The 26801-nt window shown below is 53.4% G+C and overlaps 10 protein-coding genes across 10 annotated transcripts; 4 read left to right on the top strand and 6 right to left on the bottom strand.

Moving 5' to 3' along the window:
- Positions 1 to 45: 45 nt before the first annotated feature.
- On the top strand, positions 46 to 1800 carry AYO20_07036 (hypothetical protein; the record flags this gene model as incomplete). The annotated part of the gene is made up of 1 exon (XM_022645324.1): positions 46 to 1800. One exon carries the CDS (start codon positions 46 to 48, stop codon positions 1798 to 1800), a length of 1755 nt encoding a protein of 584 aa, XP_022498710.1.
- A 500-nt stretch (positions 1801 to 2300) lies between these two features.
- On the top strand, positions 2301 to 4850 carry AYO20_07035 (hypothetical protein; the record flags this gene model as incomplete). The annotated part of the gene is made up of 1 exon (XM_022645323.1): positions 2301 to 4850. The coding sequence occupies one exon, from the start codon at positions 2301 to 2303 to the stop codon at positions 4848 to 4850; it is 2550 nt and encodes an 849-aa protein (XP_022498709.1).
- Positions 4851 to 6244: 1394 nt separating this feature from the next.
- AYO20_07034 (hypothetical protein) lies at positions 6245 to 7979 on the top strand (the record flags this gene model as incomplete). The annotated part of the gene is made up of 7 exons (XM_022645322.1): positions 6245 to 6433; positions 6487 to 6902; positions 7019 to 7066; positions 7128 to 7223; positions 7287 to 7334; positions 7387 to 7893; positions 7961 to 7979. 7 exons carry the CDS (start codon positions 6245 to 6247, stop codon positions 7977 to 7979), a joined length of 1323 nt encoding a protein of 440 aa, XP_022498708.1.
- Positions 7980 to 8612: 633 nt separating this feature from the next.
- Positions 8613 to 9692, bottom strand: AYO20_07033 (hypothetical protein; the record flags this gene model as incomplete). Its single annotated transcript, XM_022645321.1, has 1 exon — positions 8613 to 9692. The coding sequence occupies one exon, from the start codon at positions 9690 to 9692 to the stop codon at positions 8613 to 8615; it is 1080 nt and encodes a 359-aa protein (XP_022498707.1).
- An 804-nt stretch (positions 9693 to 10496) lies between these two features.
- On the bottom strand, positions 10497 to 12713 carry AYO20_07032 (hypothetical protein; the record flags this gene model as incomplete). The annotated part of the gene is made up of 1 exon (XM_022645320.1): positions 10497 to 12713. One exon carries the CDS (start codon positions 12711 to 12713, stop codon positions 10497 to 10499), a length of 2217 nt encoding a protein of 738 aa, XP_022498706.1.
- Positions 12714 to 13372: 659 nt separating this feature from the next.
- Positions 13373 to 15047, bottom strand: AYO20_07031 (hypothetical protein; the record flags this gene model as incomplete). Its single annotated transcript, XM_022645319.1, has 5 exons — positions 13373 to 14072; positions 14154 to 14187; positions 14245 to 14332; positions 14404 to 14705; positions 14762 to 15047. The coding sequence occupies 5 exons, from the start codon at positions 15045 to 15047 to the stop codon at positions 13373 to 13375; spliced, it is 1410 nt and encodes a 469-aa protein (XP_022498705.1).
- Positions 15048 to 17777: 2730 nt separating this feature from the next.
- On the bottom strand, positions 17778 to 18992 carry AYO20_07030 (hypothetical protein; the record flags this gene model as incomplete). Its single annotated transcript, XM_022645318.1, has 1 exon — positions 17778 to 18992. The coding sequence occupies one exon, from the start codon at positions 18990 to 18992 to the stop codon at positions 17778 to 17780; it is 1215 nt and encodes a 404-aa protein (XP_022498704.1).
- Positions 18993 to 20378: 1386 nt separating this feature from the next.
- On the bottom strand, positions 20379 to 20837 carry AYO20_07029 (hypothetical protein; the record flags this gene model as incomplete). Its single annotated transcript, XM_022645317.1, has 1 exon — positions 20379 to 20837. The coding sequence occupies one exon, from the start codon at positions 20835 to 20837 to the stop codon at positions 20379 to 20381; it is 459 nt and encodes a 152-aa protein (XP_022498703.1).
- A 582-nt stretch (positions 20838 to 21419) lies between these two features.
- Positions 21420 to 22820, bottom strand: AYO20_07028 (hypothetical protein; the record flags this gene model as incomplete). Its single annotated transcript, XM_022645316.1, has 1 exon — positions 21420 to 22820. The coding sequence occupies one exon, from the start codon at positions 22818 to 22820 to the stop codon at positions 21420 to 21422; it is 1401 nt and encodes a 466-aa protein (XP_022498702.1).
- Positions 22821 to 23874: 1054 nt separating this feature from the next.
- AYO20_07027 (hypothetical protein) lies at positions 23875 to 26523 on the top strand (the record flags this gene model as incomplete). Its single annotated transcript, XM_022645315.1, has 1 exon — positions 23875 to 26523. One exon carries the CDS (start codon positions 23875 to 23877, stop codon positions 26521 to 26523), a length of 2649 nt encoding a protein of 882 aa, XP_022498701.1.
- Between the last annotated feature and the right edge of the window lie 278 nt (positions 26524 to 26801).

Genomic DNA, 26801 nt, shown 5'->3' with positions numbered 1-26801 from the left:
TTACCTGTTACAAGACCACCTCGAGCGGTTCCGACCCGGGTCGGAATGGCCCTTAGATCGAAGCTCAAAGAGCGAGCCGCCGCAACCAAGTTGCGCACGAACACTGCAGCCCCTCGTAACGAGCAGGGTGATGTTGCTGTTCCATCGACTTCGTCCTTCAAGAAGAAAGAGAAAAGGGACAAAGACGAACGACCGCTCTTCCACGCATTAAAAATGCAGCAGATCCTAACTCCCCTATCCTACGGGCAACGCACGAAACTCAAGCAGCAAATGGAGAAAATCGAGTCCTTTGAAGAGCTGGGATTGATGCCTTCGGTCGTTGACTCTATCTACACCCAAGTCCTGCCACATCTGACAGAGTATACGCCCACACCTGTACAAAAGCTGGCAATTCCCGCGCTCCTCAGTAAAAAGGGCGAGTATCAAAAACAGAAGCAGGTGGATGTAGACGGGATGCCTACCCAGAATAAATACAAGACATTCCTTCTCGCGGCAGAGACTGGCTCAGGGAAGACGCTGGCGTACCTACTACCCGTCATCAATGCCGTCAAACAACAAGAAGAGGCGGATCGCAACGAAGAGCTCGAGCGGGAAGCCCGCAGGGTTGAAGAAAGTGAAGAGAGAGACAAGAACCGCGTTTTCGAAGCAGACCCTTCCGAAACCGATGAATTACCATCAAACCAATCTATGGGCCGGCCTCGCGCCCTCATCCTCCTTCCCTCGTCCGAACTCGTTGCGCAGGTCACGAAGGTGGTCAAAGTTATCGGCCACACAGTCAAATATCGCTCTGCGGGCATTTCTTCCTCCAATACACCCACTGTCATTCGCAACCGCCTCTTCAACCCCCAGGGCATAGATATACTAGTTTCCTCTCCTCATTTGATCGCCAGCATCGCCAAAAAGGAGCCAAATATCCTGTCCCGCATTCAATACCTCGTCATGGATGAGGCCGACTCCCTTTTTGACCGCTCTTTCAGCGAGACAACGTGCGAAATCATCGATCGTGCCGCCCCTTCATTGAAGCAACTGGTCCTCTGCTCGGCCACTATTCCAAACAGTCTTGACAGGTTCATTGACAAGAGGTTCCCCGATTGCAAACGCATCGTTACACCTAAACTACATACGATTCCGCGTCGAGTTCAATTGGGTGCTGTGGATATCGACAAAGATCCCTACCGTGGCAGTCGCGATCTGGCGTGTGCCGACGTGATTTGGACACTTGGGAAGGCTGTACACGAAGACCTTAACCCCAGAAATACAGTGAAGCACATCCTTGTCTTTGTCAACGAACGCGAAAAGGCGGAAGAAGTTGCCCGGTTTCTTGTAACAAAGGGAATCGAAGCCGTCGCGCTAACGAGAGATACTACGGAGCAGCGTCAAGCTGAAATCCTCGCAACATTCACCTCTGTTGAGCGCGTCGCGGGCTCTTCTAAGCCGTTCTCCTCCCCAGCTTCGGGCTCCAAGAAATTGTTCAAAGACTTTGTTCCTTTCGACCGTTCATCTACCCCTGCGACTTCTGGGGCAAACCCAACCCAAACATCCAGACCTACAAGGCATCTCCCGGACGTTAAGGTTCTCGTGACCACCGACCTTGGTTCACGCGGCGTCGATACCCTCGCAGTCCGACACGTGGTATTGTATGATGTTCCGCATACTACAATCGACTTTGTCCACCGGTTAGGACGGATGGGCAGGATGAATCGGCGAGGAAGAGGGATTGTGCTAATGGGAGGCAAAGATCGAAAGGACGTGATCAGGGAAGTTAGGGAGGCTATGTTTAGAGGGCAGGCTCTGATATGAAGACATCCAAAGAATAGAGACTTGGATGATGTACAAAAAGAACCATGTAAAACCACCGCTTGCTCCGTTCAGCCAGAGAATTCCACATGCAATTATACTCTGGTGCATCGATTGAAGCCGCAAGTCTCCACCGAACTATAGTAATTGTTAACGTTAAAACTCGCCAAACAATGTGCACTTCCCAAGTCCGTTTAGCCCGAGCTCTCTTGTAGAAAGGTTCCATATACCGAGTACCGTGTCCGGTTTTGAATCTGGTTGGAAAACGGACCTTGTTTCGGTGCCAAGCCTGTGGGGAAAACGTGACGAGGCTGAAAAGAAATTTTGTTTTTGCCATCGCTTGCCAGACACATCTATCATTCGATGTACTGGGTAATTTCGGGCGTTTTGGGTGCTTTTATTTGCTCAGCGCTGCGCGGTGTCCCTCCTGTCCCTCATGTATAGCGAAAAGAACGCACATTGCAAAACTCACATCAGCACTGGGGTGCAAGAAAGAAAAAACGATGCTCCGCAAAGGAACCAAGAGATCTGCAGATGAAGCATTCCCGTCAAAGTCCGCATCAGTAAAGGACAAGTTGGAACGCCATAGGTCTAAATCTGCACAGAATGGGCCGACAGGTAAGACTGTCGATTTTGGGGAACGGCAAGGGAAGGACGACAGCCTGAAGGGCGGTAGCAAGACCCTGAGCTTGAGAGAGCGGGCTCGTCTTTTAATGCCAGCCAGACAAAAATTACCCATTTACAGCAGCGTCGATCAGATACGCCAGAAGGTCAGGGATCATGATGTGCTGCTACTTGTCGGAGAGACAGGGTCGGGCAAGTCGACGCAGATTCCACAGTTCCTGGTGAACGAACCATGGTGCCAAAAGAGGAAGACCAGCGGGGGCGTCAATGTTGGAGGGTGCATTGCCATCACACAACCCCGGAGAGTCGCGGCGATCTCCCTTGCTCGTCGTGTGGCCGAGGAGATGGGCACGCCGCTGGGAAATTCGAGTCCTGCATCTGAAGTCGGGTACTCTGTGCGGTTCGAGAACAGCACGAGTCCCTCGACGAGGATCAAGTTTTTGACAGAGGGCATGCTTCTACAAGAGATGCTGCGGGATCCTTGGTTGAGGGAGTACTCGGCCGTCGTGGTGGACGAGGTTCACGAGCGCGGCGTCAATGTGGATCTGGTGTTGGGCTTTCTCAGAAGGATGCAGGATCTGAGAAACAAGAAGGATGGCAGGGGTGGCATTCCATTGAAGGTTGTGGTCATGAGTGCGACGGCAGACATGGAGAAGATTCAAAACTTCTTCAGCACGAGTCAGGAAAAGCACGAAGGTCAACCCGATGTCGATGTCGAGTCTCATGGAGCAGAAGACGACTGGTCTGGTTTCTCTGATGAAACAGATGCTGTTGACAGAAAAGATACCAAGCCCGACCCTGCCAACAGCAATAGTGTTGCGAAGGATAAGTCTAGGACTGACAGCTCCTGCAAAGCAACATCGCTTTTCATCAAAGGCCGTCAATATCCTGTAACCGTCAACTACACGCCAACGTCAGTGCCAGATGTCATCGATGCGGCATATCAGCGAATCCTGGACATCCACACCCACAGTCCTCTACCAGGCGATATACTCGTGTTTCTCACTGGTCAAGAAACCGTCGAATCTCTGCTCGGTCTTGTGAGTTCGTGGTCACTCTCGGTTCAGAGAGACCCCAAGCAGGCTGCGACGCTTCCCAAAATCCTCATCCTCCCACTTTACGCAGCTTTACCTTCGAACGTGCAACAACGTGTCTTCCAACCAACACCGAAGTTGACACGCAAGGTGATATTAGCAACAAACATCGCCGAGACCAGTGTCACGGTGCCTGGAATTCGATATGTAATTGACACCGGAAAGGCGAAGCAGCGACTCTTTCGCCCTTCCCTAAATTTGGACACTCTACTGACAGTGCCCATCTCTCGCAGTTCCGCCAATCAGCGATCTGGACGAGCCGGGCGAGATGCCCCGGGAACTGCATACAGGTTGTACACTGAAGCGGATTACTACCAACTGGCCCAGGATACCGAACCTGAAATCCTGCGCTGCGACCTCAGTCAGCTTGCACTCACACTCAAGGCGCACTCGATTGACACTTTGGGGGACTTCCCATTCCTGACAGCTCCGCCACGAAGGGCTCTCGAGAGGGCGATGATACATCTCCTCCAGCTCTCTGCATTGGACACCTCGAACGGGCAGATCACACGTCTGGGACGAGAGATGAGCGTCTTACCATTGCCTGCGAGCTTGGCGAGAGTCCTCCTTGCCAGCGCAGACCCAGCATACGATTGTGTCGAGGAGATTATTGATATCGTTTCAGCATTGAGTGTTGAGAATATCTTCCTCAACATCCATAACCGTCCATCTGCTACGACATCCGGCGACTTTGTCAAACCTACCTCCAAACCATCTGGCCACAGTGACTCGGATGCTGAAGAAGACTCCGCAGAAGGTCGTGCACAGCAAGCACGACGACATCTCTTTCGACGTGAAGGGGACCATCTCACCCTCCTAGCCACTATCCAGGCATATGTGGCTGAAAATACAGATCGCCGTCGCTGGTGTGAAGAGCGGTTCATCTCGCACCGGGCCATGAGCGGCGCCATGGATGTCAGGAAACAGCTTACTGCGCTGATGGACCGATACCAGCGCAAGAACGAAGCCGAGAGCAAAATGGGTGGAAAAGGACCACGGAAAGTCAATCCAATGCGGGATGGTGACAAGACCAGTCCAACCACTCGGATCCTCAAGTGCATCATGACCGGCTTCCACCCCAATGTTGCGCGCCTTTGTCCCGACGGGAGCTATCGGACCATCCTCACGAACCAAGTTGTGGCCATTCATCCAAGCAGCGTATTGTTCTCCCTGCCTTCGTATACCTCTGGAGGTCAAGGCCCTAGTGGCAAGACCCCGCCAAGGAAATACGAGGGTATTATGTATAACGAGTTTGTGTACACAGGCACAAAGGCCTATGCCCGTGGTGTGAGTGCGGTGGAGATGAAATGGATGCAGGAACTTCTGGAGCCATGATAGACGTACGAAGTAGTTTTGATGCGGGCCCCTGGATGCACCACTGAGACGTACATCTAGGGCCGAGGCCCGTCGATGACGTTCGGTACCCGCATTTTAGCGAGGCAGCTTTGGTTGATACGAGACGTAGATGGAGGTAGGGAGAACTCGTTCCGAGGACACCCTGCTAGGATTTGGTTAGTACACTTTACAAGTACCCCGTCGCCTTACGCAGGCAAATACACTCGGATCAAAGTGTCACTCAACGTTGCAAGTGGATGATTCACGTGACTGAGCTTGGTCCATTTCGGGAAAGGCGGCCAACAAGCATCAGAAACTGCGGAGTAACAGTTGCAGGAGTTTTGCCGTCCTTGCAGCTTAACGCACAGGACACTAATGCAACCTCCAAAGTCATCCCCCCTCCCTCCAGTCAACTCAGACTTTCCGGTCGATGGAAAGTGAATTCAGAAGGCTATATGGAATGGAGCAAGTCAAGAGGAGGAGTTACAACCTCGACAACTTTGCAAATGGCCGACTCCCCTGAGCTTCCTCGCTCGCATCTCAACAAGCGGGAGTTGCAGCCTCGACGCCGACGACATCTTTGACAGGTCGGAATCACACCATACCAAAACCTTAGCGATCCTTCTCTAGTTCGTTCCCCGCATCGACACATCGAATTGGCCGGCAAAAGACGCTGAAGGAGGTTTCATATGCACCATCTCATGCTCCATGTCTCAGATGTTACACGAGTCCCCGCGGCTTCCCGAGTCTATTTCGTCATCGACTGATCTCGGAGGTACAGAACGGTGTGGGGCAGCGAGCTTTCTTTCCGACGTCTATGCTTTGGTCATGACCACTCAATCAGACTTTTCTCTGAGGACGCGGACATGCCAAATCAACGAAGCTCACTGAGGAGGAGCTTCTTTGCAGCACGACGATCGCCAAGACGTGGGCGTCGAATGGCGATCCAAGCGAGCACACCATTCGCATACCGGGACGCGGGGTGACCAACAAGCACGCTTTTGGATTCAAGCTACGCCTGGAACAGTGATGCGTTGGGAATATGGTGGAGAGAACGTGCATTGGACAACTGACACTAACATCAACGTCCATCCACTGACCGGCTGTCACGGACAACCTCTTCACGCATGATCGACTCTGAATTGGCTCTCATGGAACCGCTAGGACAACCTCGATGTCTTCTTCTGGCGAGCTTCTGCCATCACGGAGCTCTCATAAAAAAACGTCCCGCCCAGTCGCCGTTCTTTTCTTTCTTTCTTCCTCGAGAAGTTGCTTGTTGTATACTCCCAATCCTCTGGTAGGACACTGATCATTCGCTTCAGCGTCTGCCCACCTTCGTTGAGATCGAGCCCTCGTGTCAGCAACAAGCAATCCCATCTCGCAACACCTCCGCCATGCGTACTTTCGCTCTCCTCACGGCTTTGGCCGTCTCCGCCCTGGCTTCGCCCATGCCGCAGGGTGTGACCTCTGCGATAGCTCCGTCCTCTCCAGCACCTGATGGCTGCCAGCCCTCGTTCAGCGGCAGCTTCCAGATTACTGTTGTGAATGTCTCGTCCTCGGCAGCCAAACGAGATCTGACCGAGGTTGGCTCACAATATCGTCCGTTCATGTACAGAACAAACTAACTCATGTGCAGCGTCAAACCTCTGGAGTTCTAACACTCACTCTTGCCGACTCCGTCCTCAAAGATCAAGCGGGACGGACTGGCTATATTGCCTCCAACTTTCAATTCCAGTTTGACGAACCTCCCCAAGCCGGAGCTATCTACACAAGCGGGTTTTCGATCTGTTCTAATTCCAGTCTTGCGCTGGGTGGCTCTGCCATCTGGTATCAATGTCTGAGTGGGTCATTCTATAATCTGTACGACCGCAACTGGGCCCCCCATTGCGTGCCGATCTACATCTACGCCCTGGTCGGATCTTCCGCTCCACCAGCGACACAAGCAACAGATGGTCAACCGGCAGTGACGACTGTTGTCCCTTCGGTCTCTCAGCTCACGGATGGTCAACCCCAGGTCACTTCGGTGGTTGTCACACAGATCTCAGATGGACAGTAAGTATCCCTTCAATGTGGCGGTCGGAATGCTCCTGTGACGGAAATTAACGTACACGTCTATTTGCTCTGGCTGCGTCACCGTCATTGAATATTGTTCGCTGACTCCTTGACAGACCCCAGGCTACCACTGGTGTACCGGTCACTCAAATCAGCGATGGCCAGTAAGTCTACCACTCTTCACCACCGGTGTCTAGTTGTCCGAGCAGTTCTAATCATTCACAGACCACAAGCAACTACTGGTGTACCCGTCACCCAAATCTCGGATGGACAGCCACAGGCTCCTAGCGGGACCCCCGTTTCCCAGATCAGTGATGGCCAGTAAGTATAGCATCTTCTCCGGTGTCTTCACCGTTACTTTACCCCTTTACTAATATTGCAAAGACCACAAGCTCCAACTGGTGCTCCTGTCACCCAGATCTCTGATGGCCAGTAAGTTTGCCATCATCTTAGTCCTGCCGACATTCTCGCTAACCAAATCAAGGCCACAAGCTGCTACCGGCACCCCAGTCACCCAAATCAGTGACGGTCAACCTCAGGCCCCTACTGGCGCTCCTGTGAGCCAGATTAGTGATGGCCAGCCCCAAGCACCTACAGGCACACCCGTTACTCAGATCAGTGATGGACAACCACAGGCACCCACCGGTGCGCCTGTCAGCCAAATCAGCGACGGCCAGCCTCAAGCTCCTACCGGTACACCCGTCACCCAGATCAGCGACGGACAACCTCAAGCCCCTACTGGCGCTCCCGTCAGCCAGATCAGCGACGGGCAACCGCAAGCCCCTACTGGTACACCAGTGACCCAGATTAGTGATGGACAGCCTCAGGCACCAACGGGCGCTCCGGTCAGTCAGATCAGCGATGGACAGCCCCAGGCGCCAACTCAGACCGTTGCTCCCGCCTCGACCTCAGTTGCCCCATCAACGTTCACTGGTGCCGCCTACCGACCTGAGTTCCCAGGAGGACTCGCTGTCGTTGCAGGTATTGCAGGGTAAGAGTTCTTCCGACACAATATCTCGCCTCATTTTTCCAGTTTCAGATACTAACAGAATTGGCAGAGCTGTGGCATTCCTGTAGGATTGATGACGAGATCTCATCGACCACAACGCCGGATTCTTTGCGCACCTTGTGTCTCTAATCAACGTCAACTGATTTCACCGACCTATCGTCGCCAACACTCTTTCTTAGTCATCGTACTGAACATTCGCAAACTATGTTCCCTTAATGTGTCCTCCTTCCTGCACAGCATTGGAATTTGCATAGGGATGGGAAAATAAGCATGACAGACAGACACCAAGCAGTCTCCGATGGATGTTGAATCACAGAAATGTGCCTCGCATCTCGAGCAGAAAGGTTTAGCGAAGTTGTTGGTGGTTTGGGCATTCCACACAGCACGAGTTAAAAAGTACCTAGGTAATTAATAATAATAGTATGTCTTGGGTATATCTAAGTATCGTTGGCATGACAAGAGACATGTTGTCAGTTGCCATTTCGTGTGGTAGGTTGCGTAGCAGGTCGCTGTGGGTGCTTTTGGTGTGCTTTTCTTTCATGCGTATCTTGTTGTAATATACCAGCTTTCATGAGAAAATCGCCTTATATCCGCAGGGCGAGAAGCAGGAATTTCCCCCAGCACCACCCACTACAGCCATTCCTTTGAAGAACCCCCTTCCCTTGGTATCGATTAGTAGTCCCTTTCGTTGCGTTTTCGTTTCATCCACATCCCTCCCACTCCCTCCATATCCTGACAATCTCCAATTTTTCCCACCCGGCCGTCTTGCCGCTCGTCCCGACCGTCTCGGCGCGCCAGTGCCATCGCTCTGCCCTGCCAGCTATTTCTGGCTGTGTTAACTGTGTTGACTGTGTCGACCGTGACCGTCGTGGTGGTGGTGGTGGTGGTGGTGATGGTAGTGACGACGGCTCCCACGCACGGATCCATTGCTTGACCTCGTCAGGCCTGTTCCCGCGACAAAAGAGCACGTAGGCGACGCCACGGGGACTGAGCACCTCGGGGATCTGGGCGAGGAGGCGGTTCGTGACTTGCATGCCGTCGGGCCCACCGGCGTAGGAGAGGGTGAGGAGGGCGGATTGTTCCTCGAAAGTCGGTTTTGGGTTCGGTTCTGGTTGTCTGGTAGTGGTTGGAGTGGCAGGGACCGAGTCGGTAGGCACGTAGGGCGGGTTGAATACCAGGACGTCAACTTCGCCTGGGCGGAGCGGTGTGGCGAGGTCGCCATTCACGGACGAGAGGAAGATACTCCCACCCTCGTTCCTTCCATCTTCATCATGAGAAACGCCCCGACCATTCTCTGCGCCATCCCCGCCTGTATTTTCTGAGAGTACCACCGCCTTTCCACCCCGCTCCTTCTCCCCTGCCACTCGCCTCTCCGGCCTTTTTTCGGCGAGCGCCTTCTCCACCGTCGTCCTCGTCCCGCGGCACGCATACGGATTAACGTCGACGGCGAGACTCAGCACGTCGCGCCCGAAAAGGGTTTTTGCGTTAGCGACCAGGAATGCGACGACGACGCCGGATCCAGGACCGATTTCGACGATGAGGGGCGTCGGTGACAGCGATGATGTTGGCGTCGACTTTGGCAATGGCGTTGGTGTAGGCGTTTGTCTTGATCCCGGTAAAGGTAAAGGGGAAGGTCGGGGAGAAGAAGGCAAAGAGAACCGCGAACGCAGCCACGCTGTCTCGGCGGGCGAGGACAGCGTGTCGAGAAACAGATACGAGTCCTCGGCGGGTTCGTAGACGAGGTCGTACGAGACGTGCGAGGTCGACGGGGTGGGGAGCATGGTTTTTCTTTTGCGCCCCTCTCTCAATATACCCTTGAACCTCACCTTTGGCTGTTGTCTCAGTGTCTGTGTCTGTGATGCGCGCAGCCTCTGCCTCTGTCTCCGTACCCTCCTCTGTCCTTGTGTGTATTTGTGGGTTCTTGTGTCACCTCTGATTTTCTCCCAGCCTCGTCACGCTCGTGCCATCACACACATGATGAGGGTGACAGTGAATATTCCTTCCGTTTCCCGTTGCCCGTTTACCCGCCAAAGCAACTCTCACCCAATATCACCAAAAACAAAGCCCATCCCAGGTTTCAGGAATGGTTTAGCTCCAGAGGTCTCTTTTTATTCTATACTGTCTCGGTGTCTCTCTGTCGAAAAAGATACTTGGACCAAAAGAAGTCGTCTCGTGAGGAACGAACAAAATCTCCTGGTGTGCCGGCATATCTTCGGGTCTTCTATTTATCGTCTATCATTTCTCACAGACACGTTTAAAACTGTAATATCAATATTGTCATTGTCATTGATGTGGACTGGCAGCTGAAAGCGTACCCCGGGTACTTAGGGTAGCGGTAGGTATCTGCCATATGGCATATGAATACTCATAGTGGACTGTTGTCCCACTGTCTATCTCGTCGTGTTGGTATCGTGCCCAAACAGCTGCCCACCTCCAGCATCGACGTATCCCGAGGGTCGAGACACAAACCGAAGCCTGCAGTCTTGGGTAACGTCCATAGCCGAGCCATAATTCCTGCCTGTCATGAGGTCCTGTTCGAATAACAGTCGTCTCCATTCAGATTCGTGATCCTTGGTCATCAGTCATCACTCTTCCAGTCCTCTCGCAACCTTGTAAACACCCGATTTGCCAATCTCCAGTGCGCCTTCTTTCACCATGGATGCCAGAAACTCTTTCAATTCCTCGTTACTAAAGGGAAACCCGCCTGGCACCACAATGGATAACATCATCGAGATCCTCGCCAGAGGCATGGCCCCTTGATTCGTGAGCATGGATACAATAAACGCATTATACATGGCCATTTTCTGTTTGCGTTCCGCTTCTTCTGCCTCCCTCGTTGCGGTCGCCAAAGCGGCGGCTTCTGCGACTGCCAGAGCACTGTCTGATTGTTGGGCGGCAGACGGCCCACCCTCGCTCATCAACGTGTCGTCCCCGTCGCCGGTACCACTAGGAAGTCGTTCAAGAACAGTAAAGGTGTTGGGCGATGATTCGGTGAGGATGCGCCTCGAGACCCAGAAAACGCAGGCGGAACGAATGAGAGGCGTGGACATTGCGAGCTCAGAGGCAAGTTCTGTAAGTGTCTTCTTGACAGGCTGCCCTGATGCCCCTGCGTTGTCATCTCGAAATGCGTAAATCACAGCCGCTTGCCAGGGAAGGACTTCGTCGTGGTAGGTACGGTCTTCCAGCTCCAGCTCCACCTCGACTTGGCCAACAGTATTGACCCAAGTCAACTTTCGTGATTGCTTGAGAGCTCCAAATCCCTGTTCGTAGTATCTCTGCTGCTCCGTCACCACTGGTGGAACATTAAATGAGTGGTCCTGCATGGCCGGCCAGAACAGGCGCGAGAGGATCTTCGCATGAATCTGGACATCGTCGTCCCTCTGCTTTGCAGAAGGTCCTTTTTTGGCCTGTTGCGCCTCCAAATCCTTCCTGATCACTTTATCCACTTTCTTTGAATCCAGAACATCTCTTAACATCACTTCGCACCCTTGCAGCGCAGAGTCTCCGAATCGCAGCTTCAAGTGCTCCACCACACCGATCTCCTGGGTGAAGTCGGCTTTATTCTTGAGCAGCCTCTCCGCCATGGCAGATTGAAGCTCCCTGACAAAGACCTCCTTTGTTTCGAACAACGTGACGAGACTACCAATCACGTCGGTGGTTTTGTTGGATTTCATGTAATCTGGGGCGGCGTCGATGGGATCGGGGACCCAGTCCATATTGTTCCAGTCGAATTCGCTGTCGTCCGTTGCATGGTCTCGACCGGTGGGACTGGTCAGTTCACGAGCGAGTTCTGTGAGGACGTCTGGATCGGATTCTGGCGGCTGTCCGTCCTCTTTGGGCGAAACGTCAGCGAGCAGTCCGGTCACAATCACCTTGACAGTGTCATCTCGCTCTCGGAGGTAGCGACGGACTCTTCTAGCGACACGATCCAAGAGGACTCCTCGTGGGTCGAGAATCCGAAAAGAGCGGATAATAGAAATGTAAAATTGTAGGATTTCGATGGTCGATGCGCCAGGATGAAGAAGACGTGTTTGCAGGACATTGACGAAGTTGTGCGTCAAGTACCCTCTTGTGGTCGGACTTGTCGTGAAATGCCGCAAGTCCTCGATTGCAGGTGCCGTGGCATCCCAGTCCACTATGACCTCGAAGAGTTCGTCGACCCGTAGAGCGCCGAGTCGGGCGGTGGCCATATCCTTCCATTTCCGCACCTCCGTTTCAGGGAGAGTCTGTGACTCCAATCTCTCGTCGAGACGACAAAGGACCTTCCGCGCGACCCTGGAAAATAAATGCTCTACCCAGAACTCAAGGTGAAGATGCAGCCTTTGACGATAGACTCCGGCATAGGACCAGGTTACAAACTCCGTCATTAAATCATTGAGGACCGACGCTAGTAGTTTTATTACTGCCTCAGGCCCGACGGTCGCGCGCCACCCAGCCAGCATCCCCCACACAGGAGACTCTGCCTCCCTAGCAACCTGTGCGGCATGGTCGGTAGCTGTTGGCTGTCTAAGCTGATCGAGTGAGGGGCAGGACTCGAGGTAACTGTGGAAGGGAGCTCCCTCGTGAGGCACCACCTCGGTCACTCCATAAACGAAAGACTCGTCGCCGATTCCCAAAAGGACTCTCAGGTGCTGGTGCAGGGCAGTCTGTATCTCCGGAAGCGTTGCAAGGGTCTGAGGGGCAAATAGGCGACGGTGCTTGGGCGGTTTGACAACCGAAGGCGAGAAGACTGATGCGAAGATTGGGTCGGAAAAAGGAGCAGATGCGGCGGCTTTCGACGTCGCCATCAGCGTTGTAGACATGGTGTTGTTTGCATTGCAGGAGCGTCAGACTAGCTGCGGTGCGGGATCCATGAATGGATGTGTTTGTCGCGAGATGCCTGTCCAATTGTTGCCGAGGAGAATGTAGCATGTACTACAGCATGTAGTGAATGTAGGGGTTGGGTGCGTACAAGAACCAAATCGAAACGCGCTTCGCCGCGTCTTCTGGGTGTCACTAATGCCAAGCCTGTGATTATATAATTCTTGGCACCTTCTAGGCTTGAAATGGAAAATTGTTTATCTAGCGGGGCCAAGACGCGGGGTTTGATGGCCACAAGAGAATTTTCCAGCCTTCATCAATGCTCACAGAATCTACCCTGTTGGACGATTATTGTGCACTGGCAGACATGCTCGAGCCCAGATCTTCTGAAGACTATATCAGGCAGCTCGAGCGCGAATGCCTCGCCAAAAAGGTCTGGATCTATGCTCCTCAGATACAGGCCCCTCGGCTTCTGGTTCGCCCTTCACTCGGGCTCACTTCGTTCTCCAGGCGATCTTAGGGCAGGCGAATGATGTCGACCGGCTGAATTGGATGCAATTTAGTCTGGGTGAATCTGTTTGTGGTTTGAATGACGATTTTCTCCATATCCAACTGCCTACAGACCCGTTGTGGCCGTCAAACGCTCTGAAACTCCGCCCTGTCAACCCTGGCCCTCGCGTTCTGTTCCTCTGAGATGACCCAGCTTTGCCGCCAACTTCAGCGAGAGGCCATCGTTCCAGAAATAACTCTCGCATACTCTGACATTTGCCTGCCAATCTCGCAGGGTCGGTCGCGCTCGCAGGATCGATAGCCCCAAAAACCACGGCTGTGCTGATGGGTCGAACGTGGCCAGCAGCATGGTGGCCACCCAGGTCATAAATGCCTCGTTTCTCTCCGTCACCTCGATATACACTGTTCTCATGTACTTGCAGCGAATCTGGAGGTAGGCGTTCGTCAGAAAAAACATGGATCGTGTCGAGTCTGTGGAATAGCAGAACGAGGTCAACGCTAGAACCAGGAGTTGCTCAACCATCGTCAAACCTGACTTGTGCAGGAACTCGCCGCACAGCGTGACGTTGCGAGAACTCTGGGACAAGTCATGCAGGTTGTACACGTCCGAGTCTCGGAGAGAGGCATTCACCTCGTGGGTCCAGTTGTTGACATGGGTGACTAGGTTGATGATCTGATGACTCAGCATTCCTGACAAGGCCATGTCAGTCAGTCCCGGTGGGAAGCGCGCAATAACATCGCACAACTCAGGATCAAAGGGATGTTCTGGGTAGGTAAAGATTCCGTCTTCAGGGAAAAAACGTGGGTCAGTCAAGGAGATGGAATGTCGAGCTGCATAAAAGTTCTGCCACCTGGAGAGCGAAGGACAGACGGTCCCTGATTAGTCATGTGTTTTAGATCCAACGTCGCGTCAGAACCAAAATAGAACTTACGCCGTGGCCATGGTCCTGAGGAAACCCTCGAAACCTGTCTCTTGTCAGAATGATGTGTGTAGACGACCAAGTCATCGTGCAGGAGAAGTACCCAACTGGCTAGTGCCCCCTCGAAGGGCGACCACTTGCTTGATGCCGAGTGTATGCATATCAACCGCATCATAGTTTCCCGAAAAGGCCTACAGAGTCAGACACCGCGTCTCAGTGAGTTTACTATACACGGGGAGTTCCCTGGAGAGCTTATGCTCACCTCAAATGCGCACAAATTGGCCAGGGTCACAATCACGGCGTCGCTGGCCCGCTGCGACTCGTTGGTCAACCTCTCCCGTAGCAATGACACGGCTGACTGATAGAACCGAAGAGATTCAGAGGGAGCCTCGCGACTACCAGTGGCGGCAATATTGGCGCTAAAGGAGGACATGGCCACCAGCGCCGAGAAGACCATGCGGTCGTTCATGACGAACGGAATGTAATCACGCAGAAGGAACAAATCTGGGCCCACGCCAACGAAATGTGGCCGCTGAACCGCCGTCGGCGAGTACTGTTTCACATCTGTACACACAAACATTAGACGTGTGCATATGAAGTGTGCGGGGGACAGCCCATACAGTACTGAATGGCTCGCTGGACAAAACTGTTTCGGGGGAGGGGAAAAGGAGAATGCGACAAGTCCCGCGCTCCGGGATTGCCCAGTTGGACGAGTTCATGACTGGATTGCTGGGAGGTGCTGCGACGATGTTGGAGTGGTCTCTGTTGTTGTTCTGCAGGCTGTTCATGAGGAGTCTGTCGTTGCAGGTGTGACTGCTGTTCCTCATCTGCCCGCCGTCGCTGTCGGGGGAACAATGGATTCGTCCTCAGAACTGACGGTCTGTCAAGGTCACCGGGACGATCCATCTTTCCATGGCTCCGGACATGTTTCTCCACGACTCCTTCCTGCTGACATGGATGTCTGCAACAATATATGGGCATCTCGAAAACCAAAGGCTTCGGAAGATCCGCGCTCAATGTGCGCTAATCAAAGCAATTCCTCCGCAGCCGAGGATTTTGGAGCCTTGGGGCCTCTGGCGTCAGGGCATCTTGCCTGTGTGCGCCCTAGAAAGACGGTAGACTTCCCGCCCATTCGGTCACCACTTTCCAAAAGAGAATAACACACAAAGCAGTGGAGCGCTCTACTGAAGCAACGCATCACGATTCTATCGAGACCAGCTCCGGAACAAGATAATCCGTCCGGAAAAAATATGCAGGGATCCGCCTTGGAGGAGTCCCAACGCAACTGCGCAGCCACCTTGGACGTCCCTCCTAGTGCATCTCTAAAACCCATTCCCAGCCAACAACCGCGGGTGAAGGGGGGCCGGGAATGTGGAGAGTTTCTGGGTAAGCGAACCGTTGTCGAATTGGACACATGCTGCAAGGGGCGCGCAACGAGTTAATGCAGTGCTCACGGGAGCAGCAGCCAGGGTCAGCTCATGTTTTCGAATTCATCCAAGACTGACAACAGCCTAAAAGGCACATACAAAACCAACAGCGAGCGCGAACTCCGAGGTCGATCTACTTCATCGAAAAACCCCCAATCAGATGCCGGCGGCCCTTTGTGCGTTTTGGGCAAGAGTAGGCGGGATGGCCCTATGTGGACCTTTTGGACCAAGAGTTGGGAATTAAAAGACACATCATCTCCACACGTTGTCTCGGTGGTCGAGTCGTCGATGTTTTGAATCATGCACAATTGGCGATCCCCGAGAACATGGCGTCCAACCTCTACCAGGACGTGGGATGCCCAGGTTGAGTCTAGTGGGCGTCCAGCACCCATTACTCGGTTGAGATAATGCCCCCTACCACTCGTCTGCGGCGGCGCCAACTCCCAGGCCTTCGGGGCATTCTTCATTCGGCGTGCCCAGGCAACAAGAACGCCAATCAATCTTCTTTCGACCGCGGTTCTACCCTTCCAAACCCTTGCGGCTTTGTCATCGCGCATGTCAAGCTACCAGAACCAGAAAGCTACGACATCAATTCGACTCGTTGCATGACGCTCTCAAAGTGGCCATGAGAGGCTCCCCAGACAGCAATCAGCAGGCTCACTCATCTGAGAATCCGGGCCGGATTACTCGTGGCCACAGCGACCGACACGAAGAGAAGGGCACCTCTAAAAAAAGCTGAAAATGACTCCGGAGCACAGTGGATGGGCGGGCAGCCATCAACAGCGGGACCCGAGGCCACCTCATTCAACCCTAAAGCCAGTCGCACCGTGGTATGGCAAACCTGGTAGGGCAAACCTAGGGCCAGATCGACTATCCCTCCTACGCTGACAAACCTTGCCCAATCGCTAACATTGCGTTGGTGCATGGCATCAGAGGCTTGTTGTTGACATGCAGGGACACACGGATGAGTAGCCACAAAAATGGAAGAGCGAAGCCGCATGCTGTTGCCTCATCTTCGGCACGTTCAATAAGGAGGTGTGAACGACGGTGCCGCATCTCTGAAGGTGATAGCGGCACGCATCTTCTTTCTCCCACATCTTGCCCAGCCTTCATTTGGTAGTTATCCCTACTGAAGAAGATTGTCATCCGTCATTCCGGAGTCCACGATAGTGGATGGCCCGATCCCGGCCTTATGGTCAAGACAGCCAGTACTACCAGAAGGGGCTTTCATTTCAGAGACGCAGGAAACTCTGCTCGTTTTAAGCTATCCGAAACGCGTCTCCGGTCCACTCAAGAGCCCTCCTCTCGATTCTCTGGTCCCACCACCATCTCGCTCAGTCATGTGAAAACGCGGTAAGCTCAAAAGGGGGATCGATGCTCCTGTGTGTCTTCTTCCAACAAGACACAGACACTTCCGTTCAAGCTCAGGCTGCCACATACCGAAGGGTGCCGGCTGGATCGCAACCGCTGTTGCATCCGGGGAGGGTGTCAATTGTCTTTACCCCTATGCGACGCGTGCCTGTCGTTGTGATCATGATCATCACCACCACCATCATGATCAAATCATCACGGCTATTGATTTAACCGTCGAGTCATGTCGTTGGTGATTTTCAAGTCCATCCGAATGGATCTTAGACTCTTTGCTGAATAAGGCAACCAGGCTCAGAACCAGCGTTCTGGACAAGCCTTCTATGCTGATATAGCAAGCCAGTTGATGAAGAGGAAACAGTGAGTTGCCCAAGTTGGCCACCAGCCAGTGTAACGTTTTGGAAGGCCAACTTGAACAGCCCACATGAGGTTTGCTGTGCAGGCTAAAGGGGGATTGGATCCGAAATGCTAGAGTAGCTTCTATGGGGGAAGAAGACGACCTAGTTACTTGGTGGAAAATCAATGGCCAATATCAGAGGGAGGAAAGACAGCTGTACCACATGTGGCACCAACTGTTCAACACACAAAATGCAGCTCGAGATGTATGTGTTTATGTTTGTGCTGCGTGACTCACAAGGACTATTCAATGGCCTGGCAATTGGGAGGAGCCATACAAGTCGAAAGATCTAATGGATCGAATTGTAGGCTAGTTTATCTACTACAAGTCTTTATAGAGACTCTCCTGGGAATTTCATCCTCTATAACACCCCCCCATGCAATACACACAGACACATGCACAATCGCTATTTGCATAAACCCCGGCGGACAGCAGCAGAGGTTTTTAATCCGCATCCAGCCTCGCAACGGGCCTCGTGTCGTCGACCTGGATGCCTCCTCTCTTGCGCTCGTCTGCGTCGTGGAAGGGCAGGCGCCAGCCGCCCTCGCTGACGGGGCAGCTCAGCCACAGACGCATCAGGTGGCGGCGGGGCATGCCGCTGTCCGGGCCGTAGTCCCTGTAGGCGGTGCGGGCGTGGAGGATGTGCGAGTTTGAGACGAACTGGATGTCGCCGACCTCGAGGATCATGTGCAGCTTGACGCGCTGGCAGACGGCCTCGAGGGTCTCGAGCGCGCGGACCTGCGCCGGCGACAGCGGCGGGATGATGCCCTTGTCCGAGAAGCGCGTCAGGCTGCGCACGTAGTAGGGGTCCCATTTGCAGTAGACGCGCTGCTCCTTGCCCGCTTCGGGGGTTTCGAGGTAGAAGACGCTGGTGCGGATGTAGGGCTCCTCGCCGCGCGACACCTCGCCCTTGCGGTCAAAGTACCACACGGGCTGGGTCAGCAGCTCCGCCACGTCCGGGAACTCGACCTGCAGGATGTTCCACACTTGGTGCACGCACGCCACGTCCGACTCGCCGCCCTCCTCGGCGCGCGCGATGCAGAGCAAGCCCACAACGTCCGAGTCGTCGGCGTGGAAGAACTGTCGCGCGTTGGTCCGGTAGATGCGCACCTTGTCGATCTGCGTGCTGTCCTCGCCCAAGTCCTTGACGTGGCCCAGGATATGGCCCCGACCGTTCTGCGACACCGGGTACCCGATGTACGTGCCCAGTCCCATGTAAGCGACCGCGGACTTGTGCGAGCCCCATTGCTGCACGGGGAAGCCCTTGTACAGGATGAAGCCCTTGCCGTTGAGGATCTCGTTGCGCATCGATTTCAATGACGCTGCCATGCTCGGGAGCGGGAAGTTGGACGGGCTGATCCCTGTCAAGGGGAGGCCTTGGGCCATGAAGTTGTCCGCCGCGGTCGAGAGTTCGTTGATCTCAGAGTCCGAGAAGACGTGTGTCCATGTCTCCGGGTGGGAGGCGTAGTCCTCACTCGACCAGACCGTGGGGCCGGAGATGGACTTTGGAAACGCAGAGTAAGGGTACAGCTTGTCGTAGAGCGGCGGGTGTTGGCCAGATGTCTTGAAGCCGTCGGGAAAGATGGACAGGTCAATTGGCGTGGATTTCGTGGGCACCTCAGCAGGAGGGTGAGACGATTCAACCGCCACAGGAGCCATTGTGTTCTTCTGGTGTTTGTCAGTCAAGTCTAGGGTGGCCGATACCTCGTTTCCAGATGTGTCGAATCTCAGACAAAAGGAAAGGAAATGGGTCAAAAAGGTGAGAGAGAGAAAAAGGTCCGTCACTCTTGAAATTTCTTAGGTTCTTTTTCCCGTGATCCTCTTCCAGTTGACCTCATGTCATTCAAGTATAGCGAATCCCTACGCCATCAGCCATCATTGTACCGAGACGCATAGGGCATCTCCGAATGAACGCCTGCTATCGGGCTGTTTCGACGGGTCGCATGCGAGGGGTTCGTGTTGTGACACTGGTGACATCGTGAGGGGCAATTGCGTGATCAACTCGTTTCGCGAATGATGAACGAGGAGCGGGCGATGTCCGACACAATCACCTCAAGCGGAATGGTTCCGTAGAAACATATATAGAATCGGTATGTAACTCGATTGATGGAAAGGTGAGGCTCAGAGTGAGATATGTGAATTCGTGCGAAGATTGTCAGGGTGCCGTCAGTCCAACTAGAGAAATATCTGCAGACTCCACCCTCAGCCCCTACGCCTGCCGCACAAGTAGTAGAAACTGTAGGACCCGTAGGCCTCCCTCTTCCCAGGGAATCCAGCCTGCTCACATCACTGTACAACATCCAGCCTGCTGCCACTGTCCATTGGGATTGGACCTGGTCAAAGGATATGACCCCGACGCGAAATAGCCTCCGTGATGGTACACTGGTATTGCCCTCCCCTGCCCATCAGTCATGTTGTATCCATTACCCAGATTTCCTGCCTCCCTGGGTGTCCTGAGAATTATCCTTGTCTTGTCAGCATCGTAGTCTCCTTTGAGATCGCAATTTGGACAACTGTCGGCCGGCGCAGAGACGTATTCAGGCTGGAGTAGTCTTTTCCAGGCACTTCTCGCGGGTTGATATTGGTGAGCCTGGTTCTTGAAGGATGCTTCTGGCCCACACGGTTTGACGATGCTCATCCAGTGATGTGGGCAGGTATGAGATTTGAATGCTTCGGTCTTGCACATCTTGCAGTTTATTTGTGCTCTCGGGGGTAGATCAGGTGCAAGGGTGTATGCTCGACAATACTGTGTTTGCTTATCCAAGGCTTTCAGCACAGGATGCTGCGTTTCAGGAGGACGAGCTCAAGGAAGAGGAGTCGCTTTGAAGACTAATATTGGTGCGGCGTCATCTTCTGGAATGATACTGTTTGCCTGTCGGGTTGGTGGTAGAGCGGGCGGTGACAAGCCTGGTGAGTGTGTTTAGAGACCGGCGTTCGCAATGGCTCCTCCCTCGTTTGGGATGGCTTGAGTGATATCCAAATTGAAATGTCACCGTTAATTTCACCTGGGTCGCGCCGAACCAGTCTCATCGACTGCCAGACTCATCATGAGCTGTTCGATGTACCTGAGCCCTTGGCCTCTTCAATCGCCTTCAAAATTTCTCCTTCCTCTTCCTCGTCAACACTGTCCCTCCCTCTCCTTTGGATCGCCAGCATAAGCTCATACATCTGCCCGACCTGTTGATCACTCAATTTATCCAACAACGCCGGGTCGATCTTTTGCTCTTTCCAATCCTCCCCTTCAAGTTGCTGGCCGTATTGTTGCCATTCTGTCAGAAAGCCGACAATGTGTAACGGGTTCTCAATGTCCCTGTGTCTTCGAAACTCGGCTTTCAGGTAGGTGTCGCCGAAGACGCGTTCTTCGGGGCTGAGTCGCTTGCGGTGAATGCGCAGGAGACGACGATAAAGAGGAATGGGAGGGAGTAAAGCCAGAGCTTGCGCTCGCTGTCCTGGTCTAAATGACGGCGTAACGGGGGCCGCAAGCAGACGTAGACTTGCCCGCATGGTAGAATCAAGCACTGCGAGATCCGATTGCCTACCCTACGAGGTGTGAGAGCTCCTCAACTGGAAACAGATATTCACCTTAAGCTTTGAACATGGAGACGAGGAACTGAAAACTGGCCCCGAATCCCGACAAATAGCCGGCTGGTTCTTCAGGGAGGCCAATCCACGAGGCTGAGACCCTTTAGCTTGAAAACAAGTTGTACATACGGAGTATGCTTTTCTAATTACAATTTCATCAAGTTCTTCTGGAGACTTGAAGTCTCTCGGTGACTTGCCGGGGCGATCTAGGTATGGATACATAAGGAAAAGCCATGCCAACACCATTTTGTCCCATCCATCCCACAAAGCCACCATCTGCTCCTCGGTGTCAAACCATAGCAATAAAAGTGGCCTCTAGCCAGAACAGTAAAAAAGTCTTTCGAATCCGGAAAATGATTGGACAAGGAAGCTCACGGGGGTATCTGCGGTCGACCGTCTCTCGTAAAATGCAGTTCTGAGTACTGTACAGGTAGTTGCGAAAAGGTCGTAAGCTCGTAATCATACATGAACATGGGTCAAGAAGAAGAGGGCTGCTCGTCTCGCCTAGTCACTGCAGTCCATGTCCGAAAATTCTTCGTCCTCCGCGAATGGTCCGTATTCCTCCCGTAAGGTTTCTTCGTCAGTGAAATCGTCATCGAGCATCGGGTGGTAATCCTCCTCCTCGGCGTTACGAAATTCGTCGGTCACGTAGAGTCCAACAGCGTCGGCCAATGTGAAATGATGGTGTTCCTCTACGTACGCTTCCGTGTCTAGAAGATGCATTGGGAACATTTGGTCCGGATCTTCAAGGATACCACTTGCCATGAAGTTCTTCAAGTCCAAACTTTTTCGCATCCGCCTGGTGGCATTTGGCCAGCGACCTTGCTCGAGGGTCATGAAGCCTAGTCGGAGATCGAGCAAAGATGGTTGACGTTTCAGCATGCTTAGGAAATAGTCCTCCGTGGTCGACATGCAATCCAGATTCAACATGTAGAGACATGGCCAGGCGTTTGAACCGAGAATATTTTCCAGGCTGGTGACAGCTCCATAGTAGCCGTAGTCGTCAAAGTTAATCGTCAGCTGTTCCAAATCACGGGCAGCGCTCAGTGCGTCACGAAGACAACCTTTCGCAAGATCTGCATAGCAGCGGTCCGCAGTCATAATGTCCAAGCCAATCCTGTCATCCTTCTCCAGACGGAAGTTGAGGTCAATGACTTTGAGGTTTTGAAAGGCGCGACATATCAGACCAGCCGGTACAAAGCCGGTGAAGAACTTGGGGCTCATGACATGGACCTCCAATGCCGCGAGTTGGGTGAGTGGGCGCCCTTGTGGGAAGAGGAGATGTTTCAGCTGGTCCTTGGTGAAACTGGTATCCTGTTCAATTGGCATAGCACAATCGGCAGTAAATGACTCGAGGAATCTCCCAGAGAGAACATGCTTGCAGCGACCAACAGTTGAAAGGACAAGTTTGTTCAGTCTTGGGAAACATGGCATGCTCGACGAAATGAAGTCGGCATAAGCGGCGGACTTGAGAACCTTCTGTTGTTTGTCATAAAGATCCAAATACCGGTCGTACTTTTTCTCAATCTCGCGGTTGAACTTTGCCAGGTTTCGTTCGTAGAGTCTGTGCTCACGGGGAGTCGCATGTTTGGAAGGAGGTTGCGGTCTTTCGCTCTGGTGATGATCGAGCTCGTAGTGGGCTTGGTAGGTATGGATGCAGGGTACGCTGGCCAGCAGATTGCCTTCGAAGACTATGGTGTCGACATATTTAGAGAAAACATCGTGCTGTGCGATAGCGTGTAGACGTCTGAGGGAGTCCTTGGTGCAGTGGAAGCGCACTCTTTTTACCAGCGCTTCAGCTCCGACCTCGGCCAACCGCTTGTTGACCAGTCGCACATTGGCAACACTTTGAAACTCTAACCAAGCGCACACTTTCAGGAGCACCTCATCGGGGCATTTGTCCATGTTTGATGTAGTGTAATGGGTGAGATGTTACAGGAGAGAGCCGTGAAGGAGGAAACGGGAGTGCGTGATTTTGAGAGGTGAGGGGCAGTTGGGCACCGGCCTTTGGCGGTCGTAGGCGCGGAGCTGGCTGCGCACAGGGGGGCTGAGCTGGATTGACGAGCAGCTCTGGACCTGGTGGGCAGGCTGACCAGCGCAGTGATAACGAGTGTGATGCGCTTCAAGCCATCCAGAGATGGTTGGTTGAATGAGGGAGTGAGGGAGGATGGATGGAGATGGGAGATGGACAGGGAAAGTGAGCAGCAAAAAAGGTGACGTTTTGCCGGGGGTGGATGTTATCGGGGGAAAAAATTAAGGTAATCAGTTTTTAGGGGAGAGACAAGAGATGGTTAACGGAACAAAAAGAAGCCCGGGGGACAGAATGGTGCCTTGTTACGCTTGTCTTGGTGCCTGTCACCCAGTAATTAGCAGGTCTCTGCACGCTTACCCGTGGATAAAAAGTGCGGGACAAAGGGAGCACGAGGAAATGGAGACCTGGGCTAGTAGCACTAGTGCCTAATACACCCTTTACCTGGGCTCGCTGGGAAGGTTTTCACGCGATCCGCGTAAAGTGATTCCTGACAGGCTAAGCTTAGTTGGCTCTAGTCCACCATGACTTCCCCCAGCCAACCCATTTTGAGTCCCTTAACCGCGCAGGTGGTGCATCTCAACTTGTTGCGGCGCTCCCAGCACTGTCCAACCCACCATCACCATCCTTTACCACTACCACCACATCACAATCCCAACGTGCGCCTGAAAACCCCTCAGACCACGAGCACTGGCCTTTTCACATTGTGCAACCTGGCACTTTACTTCACGCGTCTCTCGTCGCTTCACCTGTCATCCCTCTTATGTCCCGCCGTTGGTGACACCTCCATGATCAGATAATACAGGATTCTGTCCGGCTCAGAGCTTATGCTCTGAGCCCGTTCGCACACCCGATTAAGCACCCACTCGAGGCCAGCATATAATCCTCATAATTGGCAAAGCCTGGTTGTGTACCGAGGATCAATTCAGGATGGAAGCAACCGTGGAGTTGGAAGAAGTGCCCGCCAAACCACTGGCGAAGGGCGCAGAGACTCTTTTGGCGAAACACCTTCATGGAAGGAAACAAGAGTGGGATGCAATTACGGCGCACAAAGAGCCCTTGCGCCTGCTGGACTTGCCCGTCGATATCCTACAGACCATTCTTCGAGAGTTGACGCACACAAATGACCTGACATCCCTCGCTTTGACCCATTCAGCGCTCCACGCCCTGGTTATTCCTCACATCTATGCCCGCTTCGATATTGTCTGGCCGGACGCGAATGCCACCTTTGAGAACCGCATGGGTGTCGATGCGCTAACCTACGGACTGGCAACTCTGGTTATGGCTCAGGACGTGTTTGGTGAAGCCCCCTACCAGCAGCAGATTCAACATCAATGTCAGAACTGCGGTCACCAAAACCGGGCAGCCCAAACAGCCTTGGAACGGCCCAAAAAGATTCGCCGTGGCAATCATTTCGCTCAGTACACCCGGAAATTCAGTCTAGGCAATGGACCAGCGGAGTGGGTGCAGGAATACCTCATCACGAAAGAGGGAGGGAAGATGCTAGGGACGTTGGTTGCACTGGCAGTGGGCAGGATGCGAAACCTGGAAGCTTTCATTTGGGACATGCCCACGGGTGTTCTTCGCGATGTGTGGATGGCTCTAGCTTCGCTCGGTAACCGCGATGACGGACGAGAATGCCGGCTTGAACGAGTCTGGGTTCGCTGGCATGACAATCAGGACCAAGGCCCCCTGGCTTCTCCTCCACCACCAGGATCTATCCCAGGGCCACAGGCTTCTAACTTGCCAGCGATTTTGGCGGGATCTGCCGACTCCCTTTTTCAAATTCCACCATATCCTCGTGTCGAGTTTCCGACGTTTTCGATTCTGCCACCTCTCAAGAGTCTAAGTGTGCTTGATATTGACGAACTACCCTATGCAGAGGAAATGAGCGTTCTCATTGAGAGATCCTTGGGGAGACTTCAGGAGCTCCGTGTCGGCATAGCTTCACACGCCCAGTTCGACATATGGGCAAGACCTTCCGAAGACCGAACTTCTATTCTGCCTCCCCTTATGCCAGGGATTGGTGACCAGACACCGCGACCGGGAGGTATTCTCGGCATCCTAGTGCATCGATTCTGCGATACCTTCTCTCATTATGCACAGAATCCAAAGCCATCCTCTATAGACCCGCAACAGGGCCCGGCCCAAAATGCTGCGATTGTGGACACTTCTCGAGAACCGGAGCGGGAGGAAGATCACGAAGGTGTAGTCAGCACTTCCGAGGTGAATGAGTTGGGCGCCCTTTTGTCGGCCCAGAGTATCCAGGACGACCACTCTGAGGCGGTTTCTGCCTCAGCGACGAAGCAACGATCAATCGAAGACGCCGCTTCCGTTCCACACGCCACCCAGACTCACAACACGAACGACACATTTCAAGATTCTCCTCGAGAAGGTCGCCCAGTGCGAAAATTGCAGCTGGAAACGCTCGAGCTAGAACGGGTCTACTTGTCAATTCCGGTGCTTTCAAAAGCGGTCGATTGGTCTCGACTGACGACCTTGACTCTTTTAGGCTGTCGAAATCACGATCAGCTGTGGAAAGCGCTACGGAAACGGTTTACTCCCACGAACCGGAGGAGGGTGTCAACGACGCCGTTCAGGATCTCAGCAAATGGAATGTCGAGCATGCTACTTCGATCACAGACCAGCACTCCTCCGCCTCCTGCCCCCGCTTCGTCGGATTATCCCCTGAGATTGAGGCGACTGCACACCGACATGGTGTCTCCAGCATTGATTGCATTTATCAAGGACACGCTTGCGCCGGACAGTCTGGAATGGCTTTTCCTTCAGGAGAACACGGCGTACAAGTCGCCGGTGTCGATTGACATGATTTACAAAAGCGCCATCCGACGGCATCGTTCTAGTCTGACCAAGCTACTGATCGACAGCACACTTCGAACCGAAGACCCAGATCGTCCTAATACCAATTGGCGGAGATGGGTGTGCAACCGGGAACTCATCACTTGCATCACCAGCGGCAAAATGAAACTACGAGAGTTGAGCATGTCGATCGACTACAAGGATTGGCACTATTTCCTCCGGCGCCTGCCTAACGCGACGACGCTGCGGTCGTTGCACATTCCACATATAGCCGAACACGTCAATGGCACGGTTCATTCTCGCGAAGCGGCATTGCAAGTCCTTGATATTGTGGCTCTGAGGCCAGAGCTAGAGTTGTGCTACCTCGGGATTCAGAGTCAGTGTTTCGAGATCTTGGAGTATGCGAGTCCGCGAAAAGGATCCAGCTCAGGCATGAGCGGTGTGGATCATCCTGGAGACGACATGGGACCAGATGGTGACATGATGGCGACTCACGGCAATGCGGCTCCGACTCCGCACGACCATGACTCTCATGATGAGGAAGCTGGCGAGAATGGCGAAGGCGGGGGAGCGAACGATGATAGCGACTTTGACGCGATTTCAGACGATGGGAACGGTCTGACGGATGACGAGGACGGGAGTGACGATGGGGGAGAAGGCGGTGGTCCTGGTGGAGCGAAACCGACGTGGAGGCTTAGGGAGATTCTGTTCTACGACGACAAGATTTCCATCTTCAAGGCGAGGCATGGACGGTTATAATACGAATGCAAATGTAATTACGAGAAGCAGAGCGTCGAAGTATTGGGGCATGATAAGGAAACAAGGAAACGCGAACTTGGGACGGGCTGAAGAAAACGGACGAGGCGTTACAACTGAGCGTGCCACGGGTGCTACGGAAGAGTTTGATCGGAATTGCTACTTTGACATTGCCATGTGGTGCTGCCATGTGGTAGTGACGGCGACACGGACAGGGACAGCGTGATGCTCGACCCAAAGGCAGATGTCAGGCTTGTTCCAGGCCGGGTGCAAATCACCAC

This window comes from Fonsecaea nubica (assembly GCF_001646965.1).
Source record: "Fonsecaea nubica strain CBS 269.64 chromosome Unknown Scaff47, whole genome shotgun sequence".
Taxonomy (NCBI): domain Eukaryota; kingdom Fungi; phylum Ascomycota; class Eurotiomycetes; order Chaetothyriales; family Herpotrichiellaceae; genus Fonsecaea; species Fonsecaea nubica.
Note: the sequence above shows the minus strand (reverse complement) of the source record. Positions and strands in the feature narration are given on the sequence as shown.